Source organism: Staurois parvus, unplaced genomic scaffold, assembly GCF_062004578.1.
Source record: "Staurois parvus isolate SC_StPar_1 unplaced genomic scaffold, SC_StPar_1.0 ptg000157l, whole genome shotgun sequence".
Lineage (NCBI taxonomy): Eukaryota > Metazoa > Chordata > Amphibia > Anura > Ranidae > Staurois > Staurois parvus.
In genome coordinates, this window is record NW_028317953.1 from 86,188 (window position 1) to 100,691 (window position 14,504).

The 14,504-nt window shown below is 44.1% G+C and overlaps 1 protein-coding gene across 1 annotated transcript in view; it reads left to right on the forward strand.

Moving 5' to 3' along the window:
* The first annotated feature begins 8,905 nt into the window (after positions 1–8,905).
* LOC149463177 (opsin-5-like) overlaps positions 8,906–14,504 on the forward strand; it is a 62,303-nt gene continuing 56,704 nt past the window's right edge. The window contains exon 1 of the mRNA XM_089675745.1: positions 8,906–8,968. Coding sequence (XP_089531871.1) covers positions 8,906–8,968 — 63 coding nt within the window. The remainder of the gene's footprint in view (positions 8,969–14,504) is intronic.

Here is a 14,504-nt window from a genome sequence, read left to right on the forward strand (position 1 = left end):
GGATTCCTGCTAACAGCAGAAAGTAAAAGAAAAAAAAAAAAACAGACTGAATGTGTGTGTGTGTGTGGGGAAGGGGCTGTGGGTTGGGGGGCTGTGTCCACTGCAGACAAGGTGCGAGGGGGGGGAGTGGGGAGAGGAGAGGAACAGTGTAAATAGTGAGGGAACAGTGTACACAGATAGGCTTCCTTCAGGGCTGCTGTTAGAAACCACGGGCCCCATTGTCAGGGCAGGAGCGGTTGAATGGGCAGGCAGGCCTAATGGTAGGGTCACGCACCGACTGACGACAGCCACCACCCACAGACCGGAGTCCCTCAGGGCGCGGAGTCTAAGCCCCAGGCTTCCCTTCACCAGGGCCCCTGATGGTGGGGATGGACTTGACGCAGCCTGAGACCAGGTTGCGGCCCCCGAGTAACCCCAGCTGCGGTAATGACCGCCGCCAATGGCGTACAGCTGGTGGGAGCCAGATGGAAAACGTATAGCGTGGTTGGACAGGCCGGGTCGATAACAACGGAGCAAACAGTACAAGACGGTAGACAAGAATACTCAGGTCACGGGCCGGGTTCAGCAACGGGAGGTCAGGTTATGGGATAAAGCAGAGAATAGTCTTGTCCAAGCCGAGTCAGTTACCAGGAGAGCAATGAGAACAGAACAAGAGCTTGCTGCAAAGGAACATACAGGACACGAATGCAAAGAGCAACTGCAGACAGCAGGCTTAAATGTGATCAGCCACACCCTTCTGGAGGAGGAGCCGTAGATGCCTGAAAACATAAAGGCTCCCACCATGCTTTGCAGGACCTTAAGATGGATGCCAGCACATGGAGCAACACAGTCTGAGGAAAAATAGGACCTTGACACCCATACAGCCATCCTGACAGGGCCCCCTAAAAAAAACTCCACCAAAAAAACCACAGTTTTACTACTCTTTAGTTATGAATGAACACAGTGAGTGATCAGTGCTGAGCACTCAATTGTGTTCATTCAGGAAAGGAAGTAGCTGGTTAATGTGATATATATATCAGACCCTTCCCCCACTCTCCATCCTGAAGGATCCTATTGTGTGGTTACAGCTGCCGTTGGGAAGGAGAGGAGGGCAGCCGGCACTGTGGGGCCCAGGCAGCTAGATGAATCAAATGTGCACAGGGAGAGTGATTTGCATGGAGGGGGGGCAATTAATGGAACTGATCCCCTGTATGGCTCTCTCTGCAGCAGCTGAAAACCAGCGGGAGGGAGAGGAGAAGAATCCAGCTTTCAGATTCTGCAGAGAGAGCCATACAGGGGATCAGTTCCAGTAATTGCCCCCCCCCCCACTGTGTCAATCACCCTCTCTGCCCACATCCAATTCACCCAGCTGCCTCTTCACTGTACAGGAGGCCTGGTGGTACCCCCTTATCCACAGCCCTGGCTCCCTCACTTGCGTGTCATTTCCGGTTTTAAATGTAATTACCGGCTTTTTTTTCCTTTACTTTATAGCGCCGAAGGAGCTGTCAGCAGCCACTGAAGTAAACAAAGGGGCAGGGTCACCGGGGATGTGACTGGGTGACTCCACCCTTTTGTTTACTTTAGTGGAGGGGCGAATGACAGCTCCTTCTCTGCATTATAAAGTAATGAGAAAAAAACCATTATATAAAGAACCAACAGCACAAGTGAGGGAGCCTGTCTGTATACACTCACTACTGTATATACACTGTTCATCTCCTCTCCTGCCTCTCCTGACCCTCCTCTTGTACACACTGGGGGATCACGGGGATCAGCAGAGAGATCCACTGATGGGTCCGCCCCGTGTAAAAGGAGCCTAAAATTGATGTAAAAACTGAAGAAAATCTGATGAAAAACTGATGAAACAGTGATGAAAAAGTATACGTTTTTTCTTTGAAAAAACATGACTGAACTGATGAAATGAATGGTACACAAGTGTGAAAGGGGACTTAAATATACCCACTGAAGTGACTAGCCTCAAGTGATACACAGAAATGAAACAAATCCTCCTACATAAGTTGTACCTGTTTATTATCAGCCCTCTCCTCTCTATAACCATTCCGTGTGCACACATCAAAGGTTATTTCTCAGTTGAAGAAAGCAGAGGGTGGAGATTTGACATCACACACTGTACAGCACAAAGCAGACAGCTGAGTGTAACCTAAGACCTGAGTGGAAGGAACAGACACTCACCCCTCTACTCAGTCTCTTAGGGAAACATGCACAGCTGAGGCTATCAGTAAGCTGCTGTATGCTGGGATGGAGTAGAGAGGGGCTGCTTGATGATTAAATGTCAGAAGTGAATCATGCAGATAGCATAGGAAGCAGAGAATAGACAAAGTTCACACTAGGTGCTTTAAATCAAGGCATGTACACTCTGTAGAAGGATATGCTTTGTTGTTTTTGCATTTCAGAGGTTTACCACAATTTTAACTCTGAGAAGGGTTTAAAAATAGCAATTTTTTTAGGAAAAGAGGAACGTGTTCTAATCTAACACATATGTGCAGTGAAGGAAATCAGTATTTGATCCCTTGCTGATTTTGAATGTTTGCCCACTCACAAAGAAATGATCAGTCTAAAAATCAAATGGTAGGTGTATTGTAAGAGACAGAATAGCAACACAAATTTCAAAAGAAATGCATGTTTAACAAATTATGCACTGATTTGCATGTTCATGAGGGAAATAAGTATTTGATCCCCTATAATTCAGCTACCAGGTGTCATTCATACAGGTAACAAGCTGAGATTAGAAGCAGTCTCTTAAAGGGAGTGCTGCTAATCTTATTTTGTTACCTGTACAAAAGACACCTGTCCACAGGAGCAATCAAACAATCAGATTCCAAACTCTCCACCATGACAAAGACCAAAGAGCTGTCCAAGGATGTCAGGGACAAGACTGTAGACCTACACAAGGCTGGACTGGGCTACCAAACTATCGCCAAGCAGCTTGGTGAGAAGGTGACAACAGTTGGTGCAATCATTTGCAAATGGAAGAAACACAAAACAAATGTCAGTCTCCCCAGGACTGGTGCACCATGCAAGATCTCACCTCGTGGAGTGTCAATGATCATGAGAACAGTGAGAAATCATCCCAGAACTACACGTGAGGATCTTGTCAAGAAAACCATTGTAGCACACTATACCGACAAGGATTGAAATTCTGCAGTGCCTGCAAGGTCCCTCTGCTCAAGAAAGCACATGTCCAGGCCCATCTGAAGTTTGCCACTGAACATCTGAATGAAGCAGAGGACTGGTTGAAAGTGTTGTGGTCAGATGAGACCAAAATCGAGCTCTTTGGCATCAACTCAACTAACCGTGTTTGGAGGAGGAGGAATGCTGTCTATGACCCCAAGAACACCATCCCAACTGTCAAACATGTTGGTGGAAACATTTTGCTTTGGAGGTTTTTCTGCTAAGGGGACAGGACAACTGCACCGCATCAAAGGGATTGATGGACGGGGCAATGTACTTACAAATCTTGGGTGAGAACCTTCTTCCCTCAGCCAGGGCATTGAAAATGGGTAACGGATGACTGTTCCAGCATGACAATGACCCAAAACATACAGTTAAGGCAACAAAGGAGTGGCTCAAGAAGAAGCACATTAAGGTCCTGGAGTGGCCTAGCCAGTCTCCAGACCTTAATCCAATTGAAAATCTGTGGAGATGCCTGAAAGTTCGAGTTGCCAAACGTCAGCCACCAAACCTTAATGACTTGGAGAGGATTTGCCAAGAGGAGTGGGAAAAAAATCCCTCCTGAGATGTGTGCAAACCTGGTGGCCAACTACAGGAAACGTCTGACCTCTGTGATTGCCAACAAGGTGGCTTCCATATACCTAATTCCCATCCACAGCGTATCCCCATTGGCTGGTGTCTGCAAGAGCGGCTCCACTAGAAGAACAATTACTCTAACTTCCTGCGGTGGGAATACAGCAATTATTATGAGATGAGCAATCTGTTTATTATCATAGTAAGGTGCCACTTGTTTTTATTAATAACCAAATTATTTTTTACTACACTTAGTTGGTGCCCCCTGTTGTATCTCTGATTTTCTCAAATTTTGGCTTTAGGCACCCCGGTCAGATAGCCTAGTTTAGTATAGTAAGCTAAATTTTTTCCACTCCAGCAAACTAATACTGCTTTTTAAGCAAACAGTTAAAGTACATCATAGGCTCCCTGTGTTAGACTGACAACACTGTACAATTTTATCAGAATTTAATATAAAGGCGGATGTTGGTAGTTAAATTAGCAGTGTTTAAAAATTTTATTTTTTTAAAGAAATACATAACTGGATTCATTCGCATTTTTCATAAATGCCCAGAGCTCTGTTTTAAATACTGTATATTGGTCTCTGATCAGGTATTTTATATAGTTATTTTATATTTCATAAATACACTGCTCAAAAAAATTAAATGAACACTTTTTAATCAGATTATAGCATCAAGTCAATTAAACTCCTGGGATATTATTCTGGTCAGGTAAGTAGCAGAGGGGGCTGTTAATCAGTTTCAGCTGCTTTGGTGTTAATGAAATTAACAACAGGTGCACTAGATGGGCAATATTGAGATAACCCTCAAAACCGGAATAGTTTTACAGGTGGAGGCCACATACATTTTTTTCCCTAATAATCTTTTCTGAATTTTTCACTAGTTTTGCATTTGGCTAGGGTCAGTGTCACTACTGGTAGCATGAGACAATACCTGGACCCTACAGAGGTTGCACAGGCAGTACAACTCCTCCAGGATGGCACATCAATACATGCCACTGCTAGAAGGTTTGCTGTGTCTCCCAGCACAGTCTCAAGAGCATGGAGGAGATTCCAGGAAAGAGGCAGTTACTCTAGGAGAGCTGGACAGGGCAGCAGAAGGTCCTTAACCCATCAGCAGGACCAGTATCCGCTCCTTTGTGCAAGGAGGAACAGGATGACCACTGCCAGAGCCCTACAAAATGACTTCCAGCAGGCCACTGGTGGCGAGAGTATGCAGACAGTTCCTGGAGGATGAAGGAATTGATACCATTGAATGGCCCCCATGCTTGCCAGACCTAGATCCAATAAAACACCTCTGGGATATCATGTTTCAGTCCATCCAACGCCAGCAGGTTGCACCTCAGACTGTTCAGGAGCTCAGTGATGCCCTGGTCCAGATCTGGGAGGAAAAACCCCAGGATACCATATGTAGTCTCATTGGGATGTTGTCAGGCATGCATACAAGCACATGGAGGCCATACAAACTACTACGTACCATTTTGAGTTGCTGCAATGAAATTTAAGCAAAATGGACTAGCCTGCATGCATCATTTTTTCATTGATTTTCGGGGTGTCTTTGAATTCAGTCCTCTGTAGGTTGATATTTTAATTTCCATAAAACGATGGGGCATCCTTACATTTCTAACACATTACCCAGTCTGTATCAGTATAGATATCCAGCATGATATTTTTCCCCATTAAGATCTGATGTGTTTTCAAAGTGTTCCTTTAATTTTTTTGAGCAGTGTATCATTTTATATTTAAAATATATCTTAACCAAAACTTTTTTTTTTTTTGCAGAATGTAGAGCGGTGATGGGATAGATCCTATCTTAGATTTATATTGTTGAATGTGTCCCTCTCTGTTGTTTGGGTGATAATTGACATTAACGTAGAAAGTGTCTAAATTTATTACAGTTTGCATCTAAACAGGAATAGAGGGCTCTTAAAGAGATAGAAATAATAGAAAAATCTTCTAATGGGGACACCTGTTTAGGTAACAGCTGTCTACAGAGGATTTTCTCTTTAGAGAGCTTTCCCTTCACATATACCAATAGTACATATACAATTCAGAACTAAAAAATAATTTGTCTTTAGATATACATTAAAATCTAATGCATGTTTACAAATTTTACAATGGCACATAGTCTAAGTAAATCACAGTAATTGAGACAAAAATACACTTAAATTGCATTAAAGCACCATCTACAGTTGCAAGAAAAAGTATGTGAACCCCTTGGGATTACGTGGAGTTTTGCATGAATTGGGCATAAAATGCTGCTGAACATAATACTACACAAACATTAGATGTTGCCATGGTTTAATTGCACATAACATGTAAACATTCACAGTGCAGGGAGGAAAAAGTATGTGAACCTTTGGACTTAATAACTGGTTGACCCTCCTTTGGCAGCAATAACCTCAACCAAACGTTTCCTGTAGTTGCAGATCAGACCTGCACAACGATCTGGAGTCATTTTGGACCACTCCTCTTCACAAAACTGTTTCAGTGTAGCAATATTCTTGAGATGTCTGGTGTGAATCGCTCTCTTAAGGTCATGCCACAGCATTTTAATCGGGTTGAGGTCAGGACTCTGACTGGGCCACTCCAGAAGGCGTATTCTGTGCTGTTGCAGCCATTGTTTTGTTGAATTACTTGTATGCTTTGGGACATTGTCCTGTTGCATCACCCATCCTCTGCGGAGCTTCAGTTGGCGGACAGATGGTCGTACGTTTTCCTGCAAAATGTCTTGATAAACTCTGGAATTCATTTTCCCATCAATGACAACAATCCGTCCAGGCCCTGAGGCAGCAAAGCAGCCCCAAACCATGATGCTCCCTCCGCCATGTTTTACAGTGGGGATGAGGTTTTGATGTTGGTGTGCTGTGCCTTTTTTTCTCCACACATAGTGTTGTGTGTTCTTCCCAAACAGCTCAATCTTGGTTTCATCTGTCCACAGTATATTTTGCCAGTAGTGCTGTGGAACATCCAGGTGCTCTTTTGCAAACTTCAAACGTGCTGCAATATTCTTTTTGGACAGCAATGGCTTCCTCCGTGGTGTCCTCCCATGTACTCCATTCTTGTTTAATGTTTTCCTTATTGTAGATGTGTCAACAAAAATGTTAGCATGTGCCAGAGATTTCTGTAGGTCTTTAGCTGACACTCTGGGATTCTTCCTTACCTCATGCAGCATTCTGCGCTGTGCTCTTGCAGTCATTTTTACAGGACGACCATGCCTAGGGAGAGTAGCAACAGTGCTAAACTTTCTCCATTTGTAGACAGTCTGTCTTACCGTGGACACATGAACATCAAGGCTTTTGGAGATACTTTTGTAACCCTTTCCAGCTTCATGCAAGTCAACAATTCTTGATCGTAGGTCTTCTGAGAGCTCTTTTCTGCGAGGCATGGTTCACATCAGACAGTGCTTCTTGAAACCAGTAAACCCAAAACAGGTGTGTGTTTTTTAAGGGCAGGACAGCTGTCAGCAACACATCCAATATCATCACACTGATTGGAGTCAAGGTTGGCTCACTCCTGGCTCCAATTAGCTCTGGGAGAAGTCATGAAGCTAGGGCCTCACATACTTTTTCCTCCCTGCACTGTGAATGTTTACATGTTATGTGCAATTAAACCATGGCAACATCTAATGTTTGTGTAGTATTATGTTCAGCAGACTGTGTTCTTCTATTGTTGTGACTTAGATGACGTTCAGAGCACATTTTATGCCCAATTCATGCAAAACTCCACGTAATCCCAAGGGGTTCACATACTTTTTCTTGCAACTGTATGTGAAGTCAATGGTAGAGCTCTTAGTATGGTAACCGGCCAGCATACTGTTGAACATCCACTTGCTTCTGCTGTTAAACAGAGCATGTAACCACTAAATACATAGGCACATGAATATCTCCATATGCCACAAGGTTTCCAGTTGGAAGGATACAGTTTGAATAATTTCATGGTAATGTCTGCACTTCAGTTTACTAACACAATAATTGGTAATTGCGTGACCATGCTAGACAATATCTCCGATTTTTTATAAAATAAAAAATAGCGAATTCACAGGCTTAAAAAAAAATTGCATTTATATATTTTTGTTGTTATGTTCAGGACTAAAAAATACAAGTATTAAATTTATAGGTAGGTATGTGTATGATATTTCAAATTTATATTTACAGCTAGCAGTTTGGTATCTAAGTTTATTTTCACATTTTTCAAACTATCCATAAATGCTTTACTAAACAGAACATCTACTGTTTAGTGTTCAATAGGCCAAGCTCAAATGTACATACGTACAACTTAATAAATCAGAGGTGCGACTCATCCAAGTTCCTTCCCCCTTCCTTGTTACCTTCTTCAGATGAGGACCTCTGAAATGTCATTTAGAGAGAGTCTAAAAGCAAAACTCTTCTGCTGTGCTCTCTATAGAAATCCAAAATATTGTTTGATACCATTGTCATTGGTTCATGTTAATTTGTGAAATAAAGTTTGCATATTTTTTCAGCAATAGCCAATACATGGGAACTTCAACACTGTGCTATACTGAATTTCAGAATAAAGTCTCTCAAACAATACATATTGAAAAACAAACTGTGGTAACACAGGCAAACAGCTGGAGGGATCCAAGCTCCAAGGACAAAGGGCCAAGCCACTGGAATTCTGTAGTGAGTACAGTATACTGGGTCTTTTGGAGAAGCTGCTTAATATTGGAATCCTGCCTTGCTGCCCACATACTGGTTCAGACAGTGGAGGGCTGCTCACTTGGCTGAAGATCACTTGCCCAGCTGCCTCTGCCTTATCAGCTCTGGTCTGTCTGATCTGCTGGGGGAGGAAAACACATACATTTATTTTTCCTGGGTGTGTCCAGGAGTCTATGGTGTTATAGGAAAATAAGTTAGAACTTGCTGAGCAATATTTTTTTAAACCAAAGGAGTAGCTGATCTTTAAAAAACACTGCAGGGGGCGTGGCTTGGTGTGCGGCATGGATGTCTGCACATTAGAGGAGCTCCGAAATTTACATAGCCCAATGCCTGACTCCTTGCTCTTCTCCGCTGCTACCATGGGTAAACTGATCCACCACTCCTCCCTCACCCACACCTGCTGCTTTTCAACTGCCTTTTTGGTGAGAAATATCTCCGACTTCTTCAAACCTCAATTTTCCTTTGGGGGCAGCGTGGCTGAGGCAAAATGACGCCGAGCTGGAAGGAGAATGAATATAGTGAAGGCTCCTTGTCTGCTTCAGAGGATGCAGTAAGAGAACCCACTCACCTATGCAGACATGTCCAGCTTTGATGCTGACATAAAATCCACATTTTCTGCAGCCATTACAGATCTCAAAGCGGACTTGCTGGTGCTCCCTGAGCAGCTGGCCTCGGCGGAGGTGGCGGGAAAACAAGAGAGAGCACCATTAAATAGATAGAGAGGGTCACTGCCACACACTCACTCCATTTTACTGAAATGAACAGACACCTTGAGAACTTAGATAATAGGGGATGCTGAAATGATAATAGAGTGTGGGGAATCCCTGAATCAGTGGAAGGGGGTCAAATCTTCAATAGCTTGCTAGAAAGGCCCGAAGACATGGAGATCGATTTTGTCAGAGCCCACTAGGCACTTAGGGCATGCGAAGCAGACACTGCTCTGCGAAGAGATATAATTTGCTATCCTCAAAATTTTACATTGAAAGAAGACATCTTGCGCAAAGCAAGACTGAATGACCAGATTGTCTTTAATGGAGAGACTATTACGTTGTTTCAAGATTTATCTCAAATAACTCTAAAGAATCGCAGAGCTTTGCGTCTTCTACTAGATAGACTGAAGGAAAAAGACTTAACATACAAATGGTGATTTCCCTTTGCACTGAGTGTCATGTTTAATAGGAAGCAACACTTCCTCCACACACCAGATCTTCATTATTTTTGCGAGGCCTTACAATGGGGTCCAGTGGAATTGCCATAGTGGTATCAGGACTTCAGAATACCTCCCATGGAAAGGAGTCCACTTCGCACCCCTTTTGCATCTCCAGATAAACTGCAATCCAAGAAGATGAAACACGGCCGACATGGTGGATCAATTGCTGGGACCCAAGCTGAAAGACCTCAACCCTCCAGGGCATCTGAAGATACTTGACTAAAAGCCACTTGAGAAGGCCTTTAGCAAATCCTTTTGAGTGGACACCTGTTCTTTATCTTTAAAGGGACACACTGAAGTTCCTACCCAGTTTTTGATATTTCTGCTAATTTATTACTAGTCTGAGAACTTCTTCATTTTTACTTACCTCAGACTTTGGTTTGCTAACATTTATAACCAACCCACTCTTTAGGTTCATGGTATTGGGCTCAGGAGGGCTGCACAGTGGCTTAGTGGTTAGCACTTCTGACTTGCAGTAATTGGGTCATGGGTTCAATTCCCAGCCATGGCACCTCCTGCATGGAGTTTGCATGTTCTCCCTGTGTTTGCATGGGTTTCCTCTGGGTGCTCTAGTTTCCTCCCACACTCCAAAGACATGCTGGTAGGTTAATTGGCTCCTGTCTAAATTGTCCTAGTTTCATCCCTGGCCATGTGGGATCTCCTGCATGGTAGGGGTTGGGGAAAGACCTGGCAACCTACCCTGTAAAATAATTGCTAAGAGAATTCATGGAAAAAGTCACTTTCGACTGATGGTCCATGCAATCGCCAAGGGTCGGATACGACTGAATGGATAGATACTGTAGATAGATAGATTGGACTCAGGGGCTTTAATGGGGCTTATCCCTAACTTACCTCCATTTTTGGCCATCGTTCAGATTACTTGGAATTTCTGCTATTATACATGATGGTCGTATGACCAAAATAAAACTAATGCTCATCACCCCTTGATAATTTACTATTTGGTCATTGCTTGATAAAGAAGACGCAGGCATTTGGTTTATGTATCAAATGCTTCTGCCACAGATCCTGCATAGGCTTTGTGTTCACCTGTTCAGCTGCCTAGTAGTTTAGATACATGGTTTTCAGTAAAGCCACTGGACCTATTGTCTCCAATACAGGTTGTCTCCTGACTTAAGCTCAGACTCATTGAGCAGTCTCGTAACTCTATGGTCATTCTAGCCCTTCACTGAGTAGTATCTGAAGCGGTCAACACCTATGTTGAATACAGTTAGGGCAAGGATGATTTAATAGCGTTGTCTACTCTATTACCTAATGGCTGTGAAATGTTAAGGAGGAGCGGCAGTGACAGCTCCTGAAGACAAGCAGGAAGCGCCACTGATACAAGGACACCTCCTTGGCCAGTCACTGCACCGAAGGGAGAACGGCGGCCTTTCTTCTTCACCGCCGGAAAACTGTGACAGGTCTGTAGCGGCAGTGTATGGGGCTGTCTCTTCTGGATGGGCTGTCTCTTTGCTGGATTGGCTGTCTCTTTGCTGGATGAGCTGTCTCTTTGCTGGACTGCTGTCTCTTTGCTGGATGGGCTGTCACTTTGCTGTATGAGCTGTCTCTTTGCTGGAGGGGCTGTCTCTTTGCTGGAGGAGCTGTCTCTTTTCTGGATGAGCTGTCTCTTTGCTGCATGGGCTGTCTCTTTGCTGGATGAGCTGTCTCTTTGCTGGAGGAGCTGTCTCTTTGCTGGATGGGCTGTCTCTTTGCTGTATGGGCTGTCTCTTTGGTGGATGAGCTGTCTCTTTGCTGGACTGCTGTCTCTTTGCTGGATGGGCTGTCACTTTGCTGTATGAGCTGTCTCTTTGCTGGAGAGGCTGTCTCTTTGCTGGAGGAGCTGTCTTGTGCTGGAGGAGCTGTCTCTTTGCTGGATGGGCTGTCTATTTGCTGGATGAGCTGTCTCTTTGCTGGAGGAGCTGTCTCTTTGCCTCATGGGCTGTCTATTTGCTGGATGAGCTGTCTCTTGCTGTCTCTTTGCTGGATGGGCTGTCTCTTTACTGGGTGGGCTTTCTCTTTGCTGGATGGCTGTCTCTTTGCTGGACGGGCTCTCTCTGCAGGATGAGCTGTCTCTTTGCTGGAGGAGCTGTCTCTTTGCCTCATGGGCTGTCTATTTGCTGGATGAGCTGTCTCTTGCTGTCTCTTTGCTGGATGGGCTGTCTCTTTGCTGGGTGGGCTTTCTCTTTGCTGGATGGCTGTCTCTTTCCTAGACAGGCTCTCTCTGCAGGATGGGCTGTCTCTTTGCTGGACTGGCTGTCTCTTTGTTGGACTGGGGTGTGTCTTTGCCCAGTTGGGTCCAGCAAAGAGACATCCCAATCCAGCAAAGAGACAGTCCAGTCTAAGAAGGGACATCCCCATACAGCAAAGAGACATCCATGTTCAGCAAAGAGACATCTCATCTTTGCTATATGGGGATGTCTCTTTGCTGGACTGGGCTGTCTCTTTGCCCAGTTGGGTCTAGAAAAGAGACATCCCAGTCCAAGAAGGGACATCCCATCCAGGAAAGAGACATCCCAATCCAGCAAAGAGACAGCCAAGTCCAAGAAGGGACATCCCCATCCAGCAAAGAGACATCCCGTCTTTGCTATGTGGGGATGTCTCTTTGCTCAATTGGGCCATCTCTTTGAATATATAAGGGGCACTGTAATTAGATCTCTAGGGGCACTGTAATCAATAAAGGGGACTGTGCTGTAAAGGGGCACTGTAATAAGTACAGTGCCCCTTTACAGTGCAGTCCCCTTTATATTACAGTGCAGAGGACTGAATCCATGAATATTCCGTCACCAATTGCCCCTGCGAATGCTCCCCCCCCAGAAATTGGCTGCTCAGTCTAAAATGCCTGGGCCTATTTTTTGTCCCAGTCCGGGCCTGAATGGCATACTCATCTCTTGGACATTGTCTTACAGTGGTGTCATGTAATGTTAAAGGTTTGAACATGCCAGAGACAACACCAAGGACAACACTGTTGAGAGAACTTTAAAAAAAGAAAGCCTAGCTTTGCTTTCTTACAAGAAACCCATTTTAAGATCCATCCTATTCCTAGGCTCACTGACTCCTTCTTCACAAAGGTTTACCATGCCACTAATAGTACTTCTAAATCAAAAGGGGTATCAATACTTGTGAGTAAAAGTGCCCCCTTTGAGTTGACGGACAGCTTGGCGGACCCAGGGTACATTTTCTGGGGCACCTATTATGTAAGCAAATGTCTATTTTCCAAATACATCTCATATCACTTTCTGTCCACATATTGTCTGCCAACTCCAGGGGTTTAGTTCGGGATGCCCTGTCCTGGGTGGTGACTTTAATGTCCCCTTGAATCCAGGACTGGACACCTCACCACACAAAACTGTTACCTATAGGATTTTGAAAAGACTTAAATTACTCTTAAACTCCTTACAGTTGGTTGATTTCTAGCGCCTAAAATACCCGGATGGTAAGGACTTTACATTTTACATTTTATTGTAAGCCCCAAGACCGTTACTCACAGTGCAGGGAGGAAAAAGGATATGAGGCCCTAGCTTAATGACTTCTCCCAGAGCTAATTGGAGCCAGGAGTGAGCCAACCTTGACTCCAATCAGTGTGATGATATTGGATGTGTTGCTGACAGCTGTCCTGCCCTTAAAAAACACACACCTGTTTTGGGTTTACTGGTTTCAAGAAGCACTGTCTGATGTGAACCATGCCTCGCAGAAAAGAGCTCTCAGAAGACCTACGATCAAGAATTGTTGACTTGCATGAAGCTGGAAAGGGTTACAAAAGTATCTCCAAAAGCCTTGATGTTCATGTGTCCACGGTAAGACAGACTGTCTACAAATGGAGAAAGTTTAGCACTGTTGCTACTCTCCCTAGGCGTGGTCGTCCTGTAAAAATGACTGCAAGAGCACAGCGCAGAATGCTGCATGAGGTAAAGAAGAATCCCAGAGCGTCAGCTAAAGACCTACAGAAATCTCTGGCACATGCTAACATTTTTGTTGACACATCTACAATAAGGAAAACATTAAACAAGAAAGGAGTACATGGGAGGACACCACGAAGGAAGCCATTGCTGTCCAAAAAGAATATTGCAGCAAATTTGAAGTTTGCAAAAGAGCACCTGGATGTTCCACAGCACTACTGGCAAAATATACTGTGGACAGATGAAACCAAGATTGAGTTGTTTGGGAAAAACACACAACACTATGTGTGGAGAAAAAAAGGCACAGCACACCAACATCAAAACCTCATCCCCACTGTAAAACATGGCGGAGGGAGCATCATGGTTTGGGGCTGCTTTGCTGCCTCAGGGCCTGGACGGATTGTTGTCATTGATGTGAAAATGAATTCCAGAGTTTATCAAGACATTTTGCAGGAAAACGTATGACCATCTGTCCACCAACTGAAGCTCCGCAGAGGATGGGTGATGCAACAGGACAATGACCCAAAGCATACAATTAATTCAACAAAACAATGGCTGCAACAGCACAGAATACGCCTTCTGGAGTGGCCCAGTCAGAGTCCTGACCTCAACCCGATTGAAATGCTGTGGCATGACCTTAAGAGAGCGATTCACACTAGACATCCCAAGAATATTGCTACACTGAAACATTTTGTGAAGAGGAGTGGTCCAAAATTACTCCAGATCATTGTGCAGGTCTGATCTGCAACTACAGGAAACGTTTGGTTGATGTTATTGCTGCCAAAGGAGGGTCAATCAGTTATTAAGTCCAAAGGTTCACATACTTTTTCCTCCCTGCACTGTGAATGTTTACATGTTATGTGCAATTAAACTATGGCAACATCTAATGTTTGTGTAGTATTATGTTCAGCACACTGTGTTCTTCTATTGTTGTGACTTAGATGACATTCAGAGCACATTTTATGCCCAATTCATGCAAA